Below are 16,384 nucleotides of genomic sequence, written 5' to 3'. Positions count from 1 at the left end.
AAGGATCTTAGGCTAACGAATGTCAGAGCTCAAAGGGATACTGAAGTGTGTCCCACTAGAGTGTTGCTAAAACCATATGGGATATAGTAACCTTGGGCAACCTTGGGCTTAAGAGAGAATCCTCCCCTGTAAAGGAGCTATTCTTTGCTAGTGGGGTGTTATATGTGGCATATGGCTGTGGGGATTTCTTGAGTGTGGCAAAGATTCTTTGAGCATTTAAAAATGTTTCCTTTTAAAAGTATCTTATTCTATTAAAAAAGGACTGATTAATTTAAAAACATGAGTGAGGTGCTCCAAGTTCTAAAAATCAAACAGTCTTGGAGATAGAGTGAACATGAAGGAAACAAGGCAAGTATGAGCATATGAAACTTTATTGTGGTTATCAGGCAGTGATAGACATGATTATTTATAAAAAGAATTCTCATAGATGTCATGCCATGCCCCCTTCCCCACCATTATCTGATATATATTAATATATATAATATCTACATTATCTAACTATCTACCTATGTGTGTGCATGTAATGAGTGTGTATTTCTTCCCCAAAAGAACAAATGCTCATTGAGGACAGGACTCTTTGTATCTCTAGATTCTAGCACTAATACTTGTTGACTTGTTAGCAGTGATTGTTGCCCTATTACAGGGTATTTTTTGGTGCATTGATAGATCTCACCAGGATTGCTATTCGTTCTGAAGGTGTAGGCTCCAGACTATCCATGATATCTTACCCCATAGGATTCTTCCAGAGTCCTCCACAATGGCTCTATTCACTATGTTGTAGAAGACTCTGAAAGAGCATCACTAAGAATTTTATGGGATAAATAGCCATAGATGGCTTGGGATAAGTACTGTGGAAAGTGATATTGCATAGGTGATATCAAAGGTCTTTTGAAGCACCAAAGATATTTGCATTATAAGGACAGAAATATAGCACTGAGGCAGCCCATCTGTCATCCATCACTGGTGCCAAATGACCAATCAACTTTCTTCTCCAAACCTATCTTTCCTCAGTGACTTCTGCCACTTCTTTATAAATGCATCCATGGAGATAATTATTCAGTGACCCTCTGATTGACATCAAGTAAGGCATAAAACAGGAAAATATACAATCAAAGGTTAAAAAACTTCAAAAAATAAATGGAGAAATAAATATTCTTGTTGCTTCCTCTAAGGTTTTCAATGTCAGTTTAGATGACAACTCACCCCCCTGACCATTTTTATTTTATTTTTTCCAAGTCTGCTTTACCATTTTTGATTAGAAATCTGAATCGGGTTGATCAAAGTTGATTTCACTGGGCTCTGCCTAATGCTGTACAGGGCTTATAGTCCACAGTGCAAGTTATTAAAATTGACACAGGATGTATGTGCAAGGTAATAACTATCTTCGTAGAATCTGCTCTGAAGTGGGAGATTTTCTGTAGAGTGGATTAGATTATATAGTGAGTAGGGACTATGAAAAGCAAATAGAATTGTGTATTGATGCCTTCAGAAATATTATTTGATAGCAATAAAATATTCCCTGAAATTCCCTTCAGAGTAGAGAAAATAGAGTTTGTTTGCAGTAATTTTATTTTCTCCAATTTTGCCCTCACACTTTCCAATATAAGCCAATTGGAACCTGTGATTTGGTTTTGCTTATTGGCAAAAGTACCATGTAAATTGATCTGTGATGCATTTAGAGAAGATACTTTGAAAGTTTGGAAATTGAGATAGCTTTTTTCTGATTAGATTTAGCGAAGATTAGGGCTCATTTCTATATTTTAGTCTAATGCAATATTAACCAAATATGTCCTTTTTCAATTTGGTTTTAATCAAGTTCTAGAAGACCATTTCCTTCTAGCCCCAGTGGGGCAGTTAAAGCAGGGACTTTATTTCCATTGTCAACCTCTCAGTGCAGGGTTCCATTGCTTGGCTGTTCTGCTGGGAGCATAGACCAAGCTGTGGTCTTACATGGAATTTTTTCCCCTTCAGAAAGCTTCAAAAATGGTATTTATTTAAGAGAAGGTTTTTTCCCAAGTTCTATTTAAAAAAAAATAAAAGAGCTCTAACAGACCTGCACAAATGTTATTTCTCTTAAAGAATGTGGCCCTGATGTCTTGTGTTGTTTTTATTTAATTCAAGCTTCACTATGCTTAATGGTTTAAAATGCAAATACACAGCATTTGCAGTAGGTCTTCTAATTATTCAGCAGAATAATTGCCACTTATTTGATAATTATTGCTGGAAGGAACACCTTTTTTCTCCCCCCAGTTTTGTTTAAAGGCTTTGAGGGCAGTGGGAGGGGTGGGCGAAGAGCTTATCCTTCTCTATCTATCACACCATAGACCTTGTCAGTTCAGAATCGCCAGTCTGTTAGTGATATTTATTGGGCTGCTATTTCCAGCATTTCATGGAGTTAGGAGTTTCATGATGTCTTCCTTAACCTGCATCAAGTTGTTATATAACGGGGACCTTATGACAACAAAGTCTTAATTTCTAATATAATGGGGGGGGGCAAAACCTCATCAATTAAGCTCAAGCAATATAATCTAGGACAGTGGAACAGCACTGACTTAGAATCAGGAAGAGCTGAATTCAAATTTTACTCAGATGAGCAAGTCTTAGGCAAATCACTCGTCTGCCTCTGTTTGCTCATCTGTAAATGAGGATAATAATAGCAGCTACCTCCCTGGGTGGCAGTAAAGATCAAGGGAGAGAGTTACAAAGTGCTTTGGAAACCTTTAAATGTTGTAATATCGTTTATTATTCATCCTAACCACAAAAGACAGAAATATAATTGGCCACATTTTTAATTAAAGATTTTATTTATTTTGAGTTTTACAATTTTTCCCCCAATCTTACTTCCCTCCCACCCCCCACAGAAAGCAGTCTTTACTTTGAATTGGCCATATTTTTAATAATTCTTTGCATTTCTCTGTTCAATCACCCTGTAGCCAGGATCTGGCTTGACTTTTAAATTGTTGAGACCAGATTGATTGCATTGACTTATGAATATCTCCATTCACTATTAGCTGCCTTTGTAAGCTTTGGCCTCTCTCTGAGACCCCATGTAAACAGAAAAGTAAGAAAGTCAACTTTGGAAAATGGGGCTCTTAAGGTCTGGTCCAACCTGTGATGAGTCACTGAAGCAGAAGTGGAAGGCTCTAAAAGTCAGTTGTCAAAATTTCTAAATAAAAATTTTCTGGGTCAGGAAGAATTTGTGTCTGGGTTTTTCAAACCACTTCAACAGAAAACAATTGAGGGTGCTGCTCATTGTGCTACCTCATTTCCTTTGAAACTCCCAAAACTATATTAAAATAATGTTATGGTTGAGACCAAAATGCCGATAAGCAAGGAGCTGCTGAGGAAGGTCTGTGCTCCCCAAGCACCTTCATTGTCCCTAGGTATTGTGCTACCTATGGGTCTCTCTCTTGGGTCCTGCATCTCATAGTGATGATGTTAGACGCCATTAGCACATTTCACTTGAGTGAATGAGGATGGAAAGAGTTGGCTTTGGTGGGATTGGTCAGATTGGACCTAGACTATTGTAGGCCAAGGCATCTAACATCTCCTAGTGCTATGGGACCCTGTCAGGGCAGAAGGGAGAGGAGGCAGCATCCTCACTGCTATTTCCTCTTGTGGCAAACCCAGATTTCTGCAAATATCCCAGTAGTCTCCTTCCCTCAGCACCTCCTTGCTCTTTTCCTGGATTTCTGGCTCAGCCACGACATTATTGTAATATAGTTTTCTGTGTTTAATATTTCTTAGACTTGGTTTCCCATTGCAAGCATGGAAGAAACCCTAATGCATGAGTTTCAGAGGAGAAGGTAGCAGTCTGAACCTACTGTGTGGCTCGATCAGCAAGTGTGAGTATGAACGTTAGAGCTGTCAGGCCTTACGAACGCTAATAGCGCCTGGCGGGGACAGAGTGGAAGGATAGCAATGGAACTTCTCCTGATGGAATGTTTTGGTGGGTTTACAGCTCTGGCATTGATGGGCAAGCTGGAAGCTTAGCCCACTTCTGGAGGGGAAACTGGAAGGGATTTCCAGAGGCTCCCCTCCCTATCTTCAGGCCAGTCCAAACCAATTCACTTAGCCCTACCCAACGAATATTGATCTGGGTTCTTGGGGATCTCCAAGGAGGGATAACTCCCCTCTGTTTTCTGTGGCTTAGTGTTCCTCTCCCTTTGATCTCTAATCTAATTTTCTTCTGGTTTTAGTTTAAGCTCAATTTATTCTTGCTCTATATTTGGTGGAACTGACAAATGAAGGGACCTCAAGAGACAAAGTATCCTCTTTATCCTTGCCATAGCCCTGACCTTTTTTTTTTTTAATTAAAAAGGAAGAACTCATATTTCTATGGTGTGCTAAGATTCAGGAAGCACTTGCTTCACAATCACTATATATACTTGCATATTTATCCCCATTATACAGATGAAGAAATTCAGAAGAGATCACATGTCATACAACCAGGACCCACATCTCTGATGATTGCTTCTCAATTATTTTAATAATGATATCTTGAGGGGCAGCTAGGTGGTATAGTGGATAGAGTCCCAGCTCTGGAATCAGAGGACCTGAGTTCAAATTTGGCCTCAGACACTTAATAATTACCTGTGTTACCTTGGGGCATTTCATTTAACCCGACTGTCTTGCAAAAACCAAAATAACAATAGCAATAATAATAATACTATTTCAAGCAATAGTGATAGCTAGTATTTATGCATCTCTTTGCAAATATTATCTCATTTGATTCTTACAACCACCTTATCTATTTTATCCCTATTTTCTAGAAGAGGAAACCAAAGTAGACAGTGCTTAAATGGTTTGCCCAGGGTCACATTGCTCACAAGTATATAAGGCTAGATTTGAATTCAGGTCTTCCTATAATATTTATCCTTCATTTTTGAAGGAGACCATAAAATCAAGGAAGTGATGCCATGATAAACATATGAATTAGATTTGAGTGAGATAGGGCAGGGCTAAGTCACCAGCTTTATTTTCTCCTCCAGAATTATCTGGGTTCAATGGTCAGAGATGAATCAGGATGACTGGAGATGTGAAGCAATCAGGGTTAAGTAACTTGTCCAAGGTCACACAGATAGTAATAGTCAAGGGTCTCAGGTCAGCAGATTCGAACTCCCGTCCTCCTGACTCTAAGGCCGGCGCTGTATCCACTGTGCCACCTAGCTGTCCCCTCAAATCTTCCTGACTCCTGGTCCACTATACCACCCATCTTCTATCTTGAGGCAGAGTGGAGCCTCTTTCCCACACTGGTATCAGGAGAATGAGGATGATAATAGCTGACTGTATGGTTACCCCAGCATTGAGAGAATTAAACAATCAGCAGCATTTATTAAACACCTATTGTATGTAAGCCATGTGCTGTGCTATTAAAATACAGGGATTATAGACAAAGGTGAAATAATCATTGCCCATAAAGAACAGATTTTCCAATGGAGAACAGCATAGAAGGTTGATAAAATATTTGATTTAGGTTGGAGTTCTTTTAGATAAGCATGATGGACAATTTTGTCCCCATTCTATAGATGAAGTAGCCAAATCTTGAGAGCATTGAATTCCCATAGTCACACAGCTAGCAGACTGCAGAAACCAATTTCAAGTCTAGTTTTGCCTTAGCTAAGAATAATCATAGTTCATCTGATGGAGTGTTTTAGGCTTTCTGAAGTTTTACATATATTATAGCAACTATGAAATAATTCTGTAAGATAGCTAGGTTGTCATTCTCATTTAACCAAGCAAGAAACTGAAGCTCAAAGGATAATCTGCTCAGAGCTAGCAAATTTCAGAGGTGGGTTTTGAACTTAAGTTTTCCTGTACTCTTATGTTCAGTTTTTTTTTCTCCTATAGACATTTAGTTCCTACAACATAAATTCAATTACATTAGTCTTTCAGCTGAGAGGCAACATGTTGTAGTGCATTGGATCTGAAGTTGGGAGAAAAATCCTGCCTCAAATACTCATTAGGTCTTTGAGTTTCTGACTAGACAGAACCCACCCCATAGGGTTCTTGTGTACATACATCAAATGAAAAATACATCGAAAGGAATTTGCAAGCCTTGAATGCTATTATTGATAGCTATTATCACTATATTACTGGAGATGTCCCATTTAGGTGGTTCTAATTTGATCTTAGCTTGTCTGCTCTGAGTAAGAATGAATTGCATGAGGGGATATGTTGTGGTATATTTTCTCTATGAATTATTTTTTAACCAAGAATATGTGTTGCTCCGAAGTACTGATCCTAGGTGTTGAGCCCAAAGGTTAGGGACCCAGTCTTGGAGCCTTTAGTCCCATGTGAAACATTTCTCAGTCTTCCTTGAGTGGTTGATCATCACTTGTGGTGTTTTATTGGAATCTGGGGAGGGAGTTGTTAGCCTGAAGTGCAGGATCATTGACCCACTAGGTTTCCTTGGTTCCCTCTCATTTTAGACTGAAGGAGGAGGTAAAATCTCAAAATCTATCACCCTAATAAAAGTAGAAGGTTTCCTCCCACCAGCAGAGCCTGAGTGAAGCGTTCCTCCCATTCCCTCCTGTTTGCATTCGGAGCCTCTCATTCCTCTACAATGATTACTGGACCCTAGGGCTTTAATCTTTGTTTTTGCAGAAATGAATTAGGAGTCTGCAGTCACTTAGTCATGTGTGTGAGCTTCACTTGGGAGATTGCCAGTCACAGGTGTGGGCAGTAAGGTCTGAGTGCCATAACTCCCAGCATCCACAGGGGTCATCCACAAATAGAGAGTCCACCCGGATGGCTCACTTTCTCCTGTTGCATTGAAAAATGGGAAATGAAAGGGAAGGCCCATCTGGCTACAAATGCCAATGGGGAAGAGAAGATAATAATATGAATAACACCAGATAGTGGTTTAGTGTCCACATTTGACTCCATCAACTTTGGCTCCTCAAGTTTAGTTGCCTGTGAAACAGGGGAGGGTGATGGATTTAGAGCCAGGGAACCTGAATTCAAATCTTATCCCTTGTAGGACTTTGCCAAGTCACTCTCCCCCTCTGAGCCCTAGTTTCCTCAGTTGTAAAAGGAGCTTGGATTAAATGACTGCTAAGTTCCCTTTTGATTCTAGACCTGTGATACTAAAGCATTTATCCTAATGGATCAACATAGTATATTGGACAGAAGGCTGAAATTGGAGGCGGGACAACCCTGGGCTGGGGTCCTGCCTCATGCAGATAATCACTAATTGAGTAACCCCAGGCAGGTCACTTAACTTCCACCTGCCTTCTTAGCAGTTTCAGGGGATCTGGATTCCAATATAATTCTAACACTTATCATCTTTTGTTCTTTTGGCCATGTGATACTATTAGATATGTATACATTTCAAAACAAAAGCTTCCTTTTTCTCATGCAGTATAAAGAATCTAATTTAGAGGATCTGTGTTCAAATGATGGTTTTACCAGTTACCACCAGTGTATAACTTCAGTCAAGTGACTCAGATCTCTTCTGGACCTCAGTTTCCTGATCTTTAAAAATAGGGGATATAGTGGAACTTTGGAGTTAGAGGACCCAAGGTCAAATCTTGGGTGTCTTTTTCAGTCCTTTCTTTCTTCAACTGTGAAACTGGGGGAGGGTTGAATTAAATAACTTTGAAAGTTATATTATAGCTTTAAATTTGTGATCCTTTGATAAGATGACCTCCCTTCTCCTAATTATTAAATCATTTGGAAATTAAATGTAATTGGCATAGAATCTACTTAATTCACTAATTTTTCTAGAATTTTCTGTCCAATTTGGCTATGTTGTAAGGAAGGCTATAAATGAATCAGGAAAGACATCCTAGAGGAGGTGCCATTGGATATGGTACTGGAGGGGTTGGGCTTACTATAGGAAAAGCAACCTAAATGCAGTATCTTAGCAGTTAATTTAAATGATCAAACCTCTTTATCTTGTGTGTGCTAGTTGAAGAATATTGCTTGAAGTTCTGGGCTTGTGCCAAAATGAAGATCTGGCTAGCTTAAAACCTGTGTTGATTATGCCTTTGCAGACCAGGAATTGGGTTTTATGATGCTCTCAGATTGTTTCTTTTTGACATGATGGACACGTTTTACATTGCCTTTCTGCATTTTGAAGATTGAGGTTTTACTTTTCAGAGGATTTTCTTGTAGAATAACAAAAAAGGTTCAAAGAATTAAAACAGCCAGTTCCTATCTGTGAACCAACAGCGACGTCTCAGATGGGTAGAGATTGTGAGAAGTAGAGCCGGGTGGGAGGCTGACGCAATCAGAGTATTGTTTTGTCTAACTTTATGGATGTGTTTCCATAATCATTCTTTTGCCATTGCTGGTAAACTACAACTCTTTAAGACTCTGCAGTCCCACTTACATAAAATGCCAGGCTGAGTTTCTGTAATATCCTCCCTCATATAAACCATTCCCAAAGGGGCATTCCAACATAACCTTGGGATGTTTTCCTTTGGCCCTTGGAGTCACAGTTCACCCTGGCTTTCCATCCTGCTGCCCTAGTTAAAATAGCTCACACAGGTCTGACATTGTGAATCTTTTTTTCAAAAAATTGCAGCTAATCTATTTAGATGTCTGTAACAGAGTAAGATGAAACAAATTAGTTTGGTGGTAGAATGGTGTAGTAAGAGCCAAGGACCAAATGAAAACATGGATCTGGCTTTAAATACTGTCTTAGTTAATTATGTTGCCTTTGGCAAACTATCTAACCTATATTTAACTGCAATTTTCTCATCTGTATGGTAATAATACATAATAATAATACTATCATTTTTGTTTGCAAAGCACTTTATTTATATTATTATTAACTTATTAAATTTTTTGATAATATCTAGTCCCTTTCAGTTCTTAATTTTTGATTCCATAATTTTTTACCTAGCCATTAAAAAAACAATAACAAGGAATTAAAATATTAGTATATTTATGCTTTGACCATGAACCTTCATCTCCAACCCTGCTTAATCTAGTCTAGAGACCTGGGAAAAACAAATCAAATACTATCTAGCAAGTGGATACTTGTCAGTTGTTCTGTCTTTACTTTATTAACATAAACTTTGGCAGATTATAGATGAAAAGTCACTGTGGCAAAAACACATCAGACTATTTCATAACTTGGATGACTGAGGGAGGACATCAGAGCTAGTTTTGACTCCTCTGAAAGAGAAGGAGATTATGAGTTTTGTCCAGATAAATTTGTCTGTTTCTAATTTGATGTAATCCAACAAATTTCAACAAAGATTGGGTACGCTTTCAGTTACTGCATAAATATAGAGATGGGAATGAACCATTTTCTGTCTTCAAAGAACTTATATTCCTGTGTTTGGAGTCAGATTCTTTCTGTGGTTTCTTATGATGGTGTTGGGCCTTCATTCTCAAAGAAGATCCTGACATCAGGGAGGTGATGCTGTGATAAGTACATGAATTGGATTTGAGTGATGGGGATGTTATGCTAAGTCACCAGTCTCACTTTCTCCTCCACAGCCATCTGGTTCCAATGATCAGATATGAATCAGGATGACTTGAGATGACTCTGGATGCGAGATAATCAGGGTTAAGTGATTTGCCCAATGTCACACAAAATAGTAAATGTCAAATATTTTAAGGTCAGATTTGAATTCAGATCCTCCTGTCTCCAGAATTGGTACTTTATACACTCTACCACGTTCTGCCCATATGACTTGCCTAGAAGCAAATTTAGGAAAAAAAGGAAAACCTGGGAAATGAAATTTCCCTTTTTTATTCCTCTGAGACTTGGGAGACAATGTAGGGTAATCAATAGAACTTTGTAATTCTTCTGGCTGTGTGACCCTGGAAAAGTCATTTGATGTTTGAGTTTAAATTTTTTTTAATTTGCAAAATGCCAGTGATAATACTTATTGTCCCTACCTCACAGGGTTATAGGGTAACTCAAATGAGATAATGAAGGCAAAGCAATTTGAAAATGTTAAAGTTTTGTTTAAATGCCTGTTCCATTACTGTGCTTTCCCAATGGGGATTATGAGTTATTGTCAGGCTTCTTCTTCTTCTTTTTTTTTTTTTTTGAATTGGCTTAGGAAAAAAAATCTCTTTTCTTTTGCTTCAATCCTTGCCCAGCTTCCCTGAAGCATCCTTTAAAAAGCATAGGAGAATCTTTTTTTAAAAAAATGTGAAACTGAAGTCAAATCATTCAGTGAGGACTGTGGTATATGGTGATGAAAGCGTCTTACAGACAGTCCATCCCCATGAATGATTAAAGAGAAACGAAGCATGTTGGACATGATTTATGAAAGTGGTCAGTCACGGATTGCAGGAAAACAGGCCCTTCTTGTAACTGATTGCGATCCAGGCTAACATTCACTTCAGCATGATCTACAAGGCCTTTGGTGCAGAGGGGGAGTAGGTAAATGGTTCCCCTTAATGAATAGCATCCAACCAATGTCCCTGAGCTTGGGACTCTAGTGTGTCGCACAGCCTCGTTGGGTAGGCTGGGAATTTGTAGCCCCATTTGGTTGTTTTTGCAACACATCCTTCATCTGGACTGTGAGCACAATGAAAAAAAAAGTGGGATGTCTTCGTCATTCTACTCGGGTAGCCGGGTAGCCTGAAACACATATAACTCTTCTTATTGCCTTAAGTTAATAAGATTTGCCTAAACTGTTTTGCTGGTTATTGGCCCAAAAGTATAGCCAATTCTCAGCTTGCTTTCCCTTTCTTTTGTGCTGTCAGTTGTTTATTGAAGCCTTGAAAGTAGCTACTTGCTAAGGGTTAGTAATGAGGAAGAATGGACTGGTCTTTGTATCCTGTGTGTTCACATAGTCACATAGTAGGAAGCTTAGAAAATGTTGGTCAGTTGACTTAATTAGTAGTTTAAAAATATGCCCAGTCAATTTTCTTTTTCAAAAACATTCTATTTAGAGAAGCAATATGGCTTAGTGGAATATTGTCTGGTTTTGAAATCAAGACAACCTGAGCTGAAGTGTTGCTTCTGACAAATATTAGCTGTATGACATTTAACCTTTAAGTGTCCCTGGGCAATTCACTAAGACTGTAAGTTATAGTTGAATTGCCAATCTGCATTATTGCAGGGAATTTCCAAATGGGGTGTTCCATACACAGGGAAACCACAAGTCCGAGCTGGCAATAAAAAAGTAAATAGAGTTTATTGATGCCTTTTATTTTTATATCAGTCCTTTCCTGCTGATAAACCCAACCAAACTTCCAGTCGCTGCCCTTCATTGTAACAAGAGAAAAATAATTAAGCAAAACAAAAATAATCTTCAGATTTGCTACTTGTATAGGCAATATCCAGTCTCCATAATCCCACATTTCTTTGCTAAGTGGAGACAGATCTCCTTCCTTGTCTGTTCTCCTGAACCAAGATGCAGCATTATTATTACTTAGAGTTCAAATTCCTTCTAATATTTTTTCATTTGCATTATTATGGTCATGCTCATTTAATTTTCTTCTCTGTTTTTGTAATGCAGGGGGATCACTGCCTCCTAAGATTTATTTTTTATTTTTTATTTTCCAGAACTACTCTGCTTGCTGAAGGTCTTTTTATGAATATTTCCCAAATTTCTTTGTCTTCCCTTTGCCACCATAGTGTGATCTCATTTTCTTCCTTTTAAGATAAACCATATCTCCTATCTCCCTCCCCACACCCAAATAACTAAAATAACAAAACAAGAAAAACCCAAAGAAAAATCAGTAACATTTGAAGAGTTAACCCATAGCCTGACAATCACTTCAACATAAGCCCATCATTTGGCCATGCATGGCTGGAATGGTGAGGAAATGGGACACTTGGTCATTAGACTGTGTTCTCTGGGCAGTTCCCACCCCTGAAATCTGAGTTGGCTGCTGACAAAACTTGGCCAAAAAACTCATTTTCACTTCCATGTTGAGCTTCGTTAACTAAATCTTGGATTTCTGGCTGGCTCACCGGGACCAAGCCTTATAAGAAGAAGTGGATCCAATTTCCTGCTCGTGGTAATTTTAATACTTCCTGAAATAGCAGGAAACATTAATTTTGCATTGGACCCAGGAGTCTTGGGAAGCAAGAATTGTAGGCACCAGCCCTGTTTTAAAAAAAAAATTAAAATAAAACTAATGGCAGAACAAGCCTGTGGGAGACATGGGGACAGGGCTGGTGCCACAGGAGAACAAGGAAGCACCTTCTCTCAGGTTTTTCTTTCCTTTAGCACCATAGCTGGTTATTAATATGCATGATGGGTATTTTGTTCAAACATTATAAATCTAGGCTGAGGTCTAGTGTTGGGGTTTTCCTTTATAGCTCTCATTCTTCTGCCCAGAATTATCTCATTTTGATCAGGAAACTTTGCATAAAAATCATATACAGAGCTCCAATTTCCATTCCATAAATATTAAAAGGGGGTTAAGTATTACAGTTTCTCTTTCAGGCCCCAGTGGGAGGAGGAAAGTTAGTCTTCTAATCAGGGCCCTATAATAATGTTCTTTTCATTCACAAGCCAAAAGGTAAACAAAACAATGTTCTTTCTCTATAATATGGTAATACTTAGTAAACCAAATACAATATAATAAAAGAAAATTCATAGAGCACTTGGTTGTTTTACCCATGATACATGAAGTATATACTAATGGGTCACTCTTCCTGATATCTGAACTGTTATGGATAACTAGGGAAGAGTAGAGTATTTTTTGTAATATTTTATGATACCTTATTTTATATCTCCATTCCAAGTGGAATCAACAAATATGTATTATTGTTTTCAAACACTGTGATACTTCCAAATATACATCTCTTCATTTTCCTAAGGAAGAAACTATCCTTTATAATGATATTTTTCAAGAAGAAAGATAATTTTGATGTGCTGGTTGATTTTTGTTGATTTTTTTCCCCCTCCTTACCCCTTAAAAATTTCCTTGTTACAAGGAATGACTTGGTGGAAGGAGGGGGTGGGGGGAAAGAAACGGAGGTGGGATGAGAAATAGAGATGATGTAAGAACCAGAGATATCAGTAAAATATCTAAAAAATGAAAGTAAAAAATAATTATTCAGTAAAATCAACCAATATTTCATCTAGGTCTGATCTTATGTGTAATCCTCTAATCCTGCAAAGAAAAGAGGAAAGTACGATTTTCTCCACCTTTTTCCTGGGTGGAGTTTGACATTATATTTACACAGAGTTCATTTTCAAGGTTTCTTCTTTTCTTTCCATCAATACTGTTGTCATTGTGTATATTGTTTCCTTGGTTATACTTATTTTTATGTTGCATAAGTTCATGTAAATCTTTAGCTGCCTTTTTCTAAAGTAACAGTTTCCCCTTTCATTATAGAGATAATCAGGCTAAATGACCCCGAAAATCCATCCTGAGACCAAGAGTCTAAATTGGCTTTCATCAGACAATTAGGGACCTTGAAGATCCTCTTTTCCAAACTTGTCCTTCTATAGAGGAGGAATATGAGACCCAGAGAGGACAAGTAATTTAACATGTTACTCAGCTATTTTAATGACAGAAACAGGGCTCTAATCTATGTCCCCCAACTTTGAACTCTCTTCTGTCATGCATGTTGCTTCCTTTAGAAGTTGTTTTTGTAATGATCAGAAAAGGAGACAAGATTTAAAAAAAAAACAAATTTTATTTGCCTTCTTTGGGGTTCCTGAAAGTTTTTTTTTTTTTTTTTTTAGCTGCTGTTGGGTCTACATTTTGTTAGAGATGAATTTGAATTTCCATGAAAAGGTAGATTTTTTCAACTGGTTGAGCTGTTTGCTGATGGCCCCCAGCTCTACTATTGTATGTCTTGATGGGCAGCAAATATGCTAATTAAGTTCTCGTTCTCTCTCTCTCTCTCTCTCTCTCTCTCTCTCTCTCTCTCTCTCTCGGATTTCAGGAAGCCTGCCATATGAATATAAAATAGTGATTGCTGGGAATCATGAACTGACATTTGACAAGGAATTCATGGCTGACCTTGTTAAACAAGACTACTACCGTTTTCCTTCAGTGTCCAAATTGAAACCAGAGGACTTTGACAATGTTCAGTCGCTACTGACAAACAGTATTTACTTACAAGATTCGGAGGTAACAGTGAAAGGGTTCAGAATATACGGGGCTCCTTGGTAAGTGTGAATTTGAACATATTCTCCCTTCCCCCATTCCACCCTTCATTAACTCAGCTATGAGAAGCTTTGGTCCCAGGCTCTGGTGGTTTGGACGAGCCCTGGCTCTACTTTATAGGGCAAAGAGGAACTGTTGTTACTACCGTATCTTTTAATAAAATACATAGTGCTGTTGCTGGAGAACACTGAGGCTATTGTTTTAATTTGTGAAGGAAAAGATTTTTATGTGGCAAGATCAGCACGATGGGGGCCCTGCCTGGGTGAGTGGGTTTAGACTTTGGTGAATGGAAGAGGCAGATGGGGGCTCCAGGAAGATGGAGGTGATAGACTCTCCACCCAATCTGTTGAATGACTTGATGAAGGGTCACCATATTCCTTTTTTCTAAAGTAGCGACTCATCCATAACCTTCACAATTTACTTCTTTTTCAATGAAGATTATTTGAAGGTCTGTATCAAGTTCCCTTTCTCTTCTTTAGAGATTTATGAAATATGAACTAAAAACATCAAGTCAAGACTAATGGCATCAGAAAGACAACCTGGAGAGCTTTCCAGGGCTCACCTAGCCCTTCCCAGCTCCAGAGATCTAGAACCTTACTTAGACATATACCTGGTGATTCCAGTTTGCCCAAGGGCTTTGTGAGAGCTTAATGGTTTGAAAAGGGCTCAAAAGGTTTGACATATTCTTTAGGTCATGTTTCAGAGTTCGGTTTGGTCCAGTGGTCCCTGAACTACAATCCCACAACTAGGTTGTGATAGAACTGAAAATAGGGTTGGAGCTGAGAAGATAAGCATCATTCTAGAACATTTCTGTAGGGCTGAGCTAACTGCATATAGTAGAGTTGTTATAAATATATATACATTGAATAAGTGAATGGTATTTTCCCCTAAACTAGGGGCTCATATCTAATTTGTATCCCTGGCCCTAGCCAAGTATTTAGCATATAGTTGATGCTTAATAAATGCTTGTTTATTGATTGGTGTGATTTTCTATGTGAATTGTCAATCAGGACACAGATACCATTATCATTATTATTATTGCTATATTAATGTAATTATTAGAACTGGAAGAAAGAAGTAGTCTCACATGCCCTTTCTCTACTCCCATAATGGCCTTCCTTTTGCATTTGTACAAAAATGAAACATCACAGGGTATCAAGGACAAGAGGACAAGGACAGACAGGGAACAAAAAGAACTGCCCTGAAGTAATCTTTATGGAAAGTTCCCTTGGGTCTTTCATGAATTGTATACCTAACAAACCTTCCCATTCTTCAAAACCTCTTGCTGGATTGGTGTTTTTACAAACCTTGATGCTAACTTATGAGAATTCCATTGTAATTTTTTTGTTGTTTGAGAACATAATTGTTGAGAAAAGGTAAAGTTTAGTTCTGCTGCTACTAAAAGGTACCAAGTTCAAATTTGACCTCAGACACTGTGTGACCCTGTGCAAGTCATTTAACCTTGATTACTTCCAAAAAGAAGAAAAAGAAAAGGAAGGAAGGAAGGAAGGAAGGAAGGAAGGAAGGAAGGAAGGAAGGAAGGAAGGAAGGCAGGCTGGACCCCCAGTCCAAAGGGATCTGGAAATTTAGGTTTTAGTCCTGACTCTAGCTCTAACCCTTTGTTGAGTTAAGTCAATTAATTTTTCTGAGTCTTCAATGCAACGAAGACATTGCAGCAGATGGTTTCTAAGTACAGTGCATCAAAGGGTGTGCTAATAAATGACTAACAGGGCAATGGGGTGGTGCAGTGGATACAGTACAGGTCCAAGAGTCAGGAGGACCTGAGTTTGAATATGGATCAGACACTTAATAATTACCTAGCTGTGTGACCTTAGGTGAGTAACTTAACTCCATTGCCTTGCAAAAGCCAAAAAAAAAGTTTAAAAATGTCTAACAACTAACTTCCTTTCCCATCCCTCTGGGGGAAAAATCTACACATACTTTTAAGTTCCATTATTAGCAATTTCTTAAGTCTACAAACAAGAAAACAAAGCCCTGATGTGTAGTTTGCCAGTTTTTTAAGTGCAAATGCTTATGTTGAAAATTTAACAAACAACTCTCATTTAACAACCCCCCCTCAAAGGGTAATGGGCAGCCATCGAAGACAGTTCATATAGAGTCTAGATAAGTATTTGGTCTGAGGTGGCTACAAGCATACCCTTGCATGTATCTTGAGAATTTGATGATTTGAGCATCTATTGGGTGTGTGTTTGAAGAAGAGAAGGTTTTAGGGGACAAGAGAACAATTATGAAGTATTTGAAAAATTGTCATGGGGGATTGGATTTATTCCATTTGACCTTCTCTGGAACCATGGAATGATGTGGGGGTGGGGAG

General features: G+C 38.3%; 1 protein-coding gene across 4 annotated transcripts in view; it reads left to right on the top strand.

Moving 5' to 3' along the window:
- MPPED2 (metallophosphoesterase domain containing 2) overlaps nt 1-16,384 on the top strand; it is a 205,449-nt gene that overhangs the window by 100,118 nt on the left and 88,947 nt on the right. For all 4 annotated transcript variants that reach the window (XM_074230414.1, XM_074230415.1, XM_074230416.1 and 1 more), the window contains one exon: nt 13,826-14,051. In XM_074230414.1, the coding sequence (XP_074086515.1) occupies nt 13,826-14,051 (226 nt within the window). The remainder of the gene's footprint in view (nt 1-13,825; nt 14,052-16,384) is intronic.

Source organism: Macrotis lagotis, chromosome 3 (assembly GCF_037893015.1).
Source record: "Macrotis lagotis isolate mMagLag1 chromosome 3, bilby.v1.9.chrom.fasta, whole genome shotgun sequence".
NCBI lineage: Eukaryota > Metazoa > Chordata > Mammalia > Peramelemorphia > Peramelidae > Macrotis > Macrotis lagotis.
This window is presented reverse-complemented; position numbering and strand designations above follow the sequence as displayed.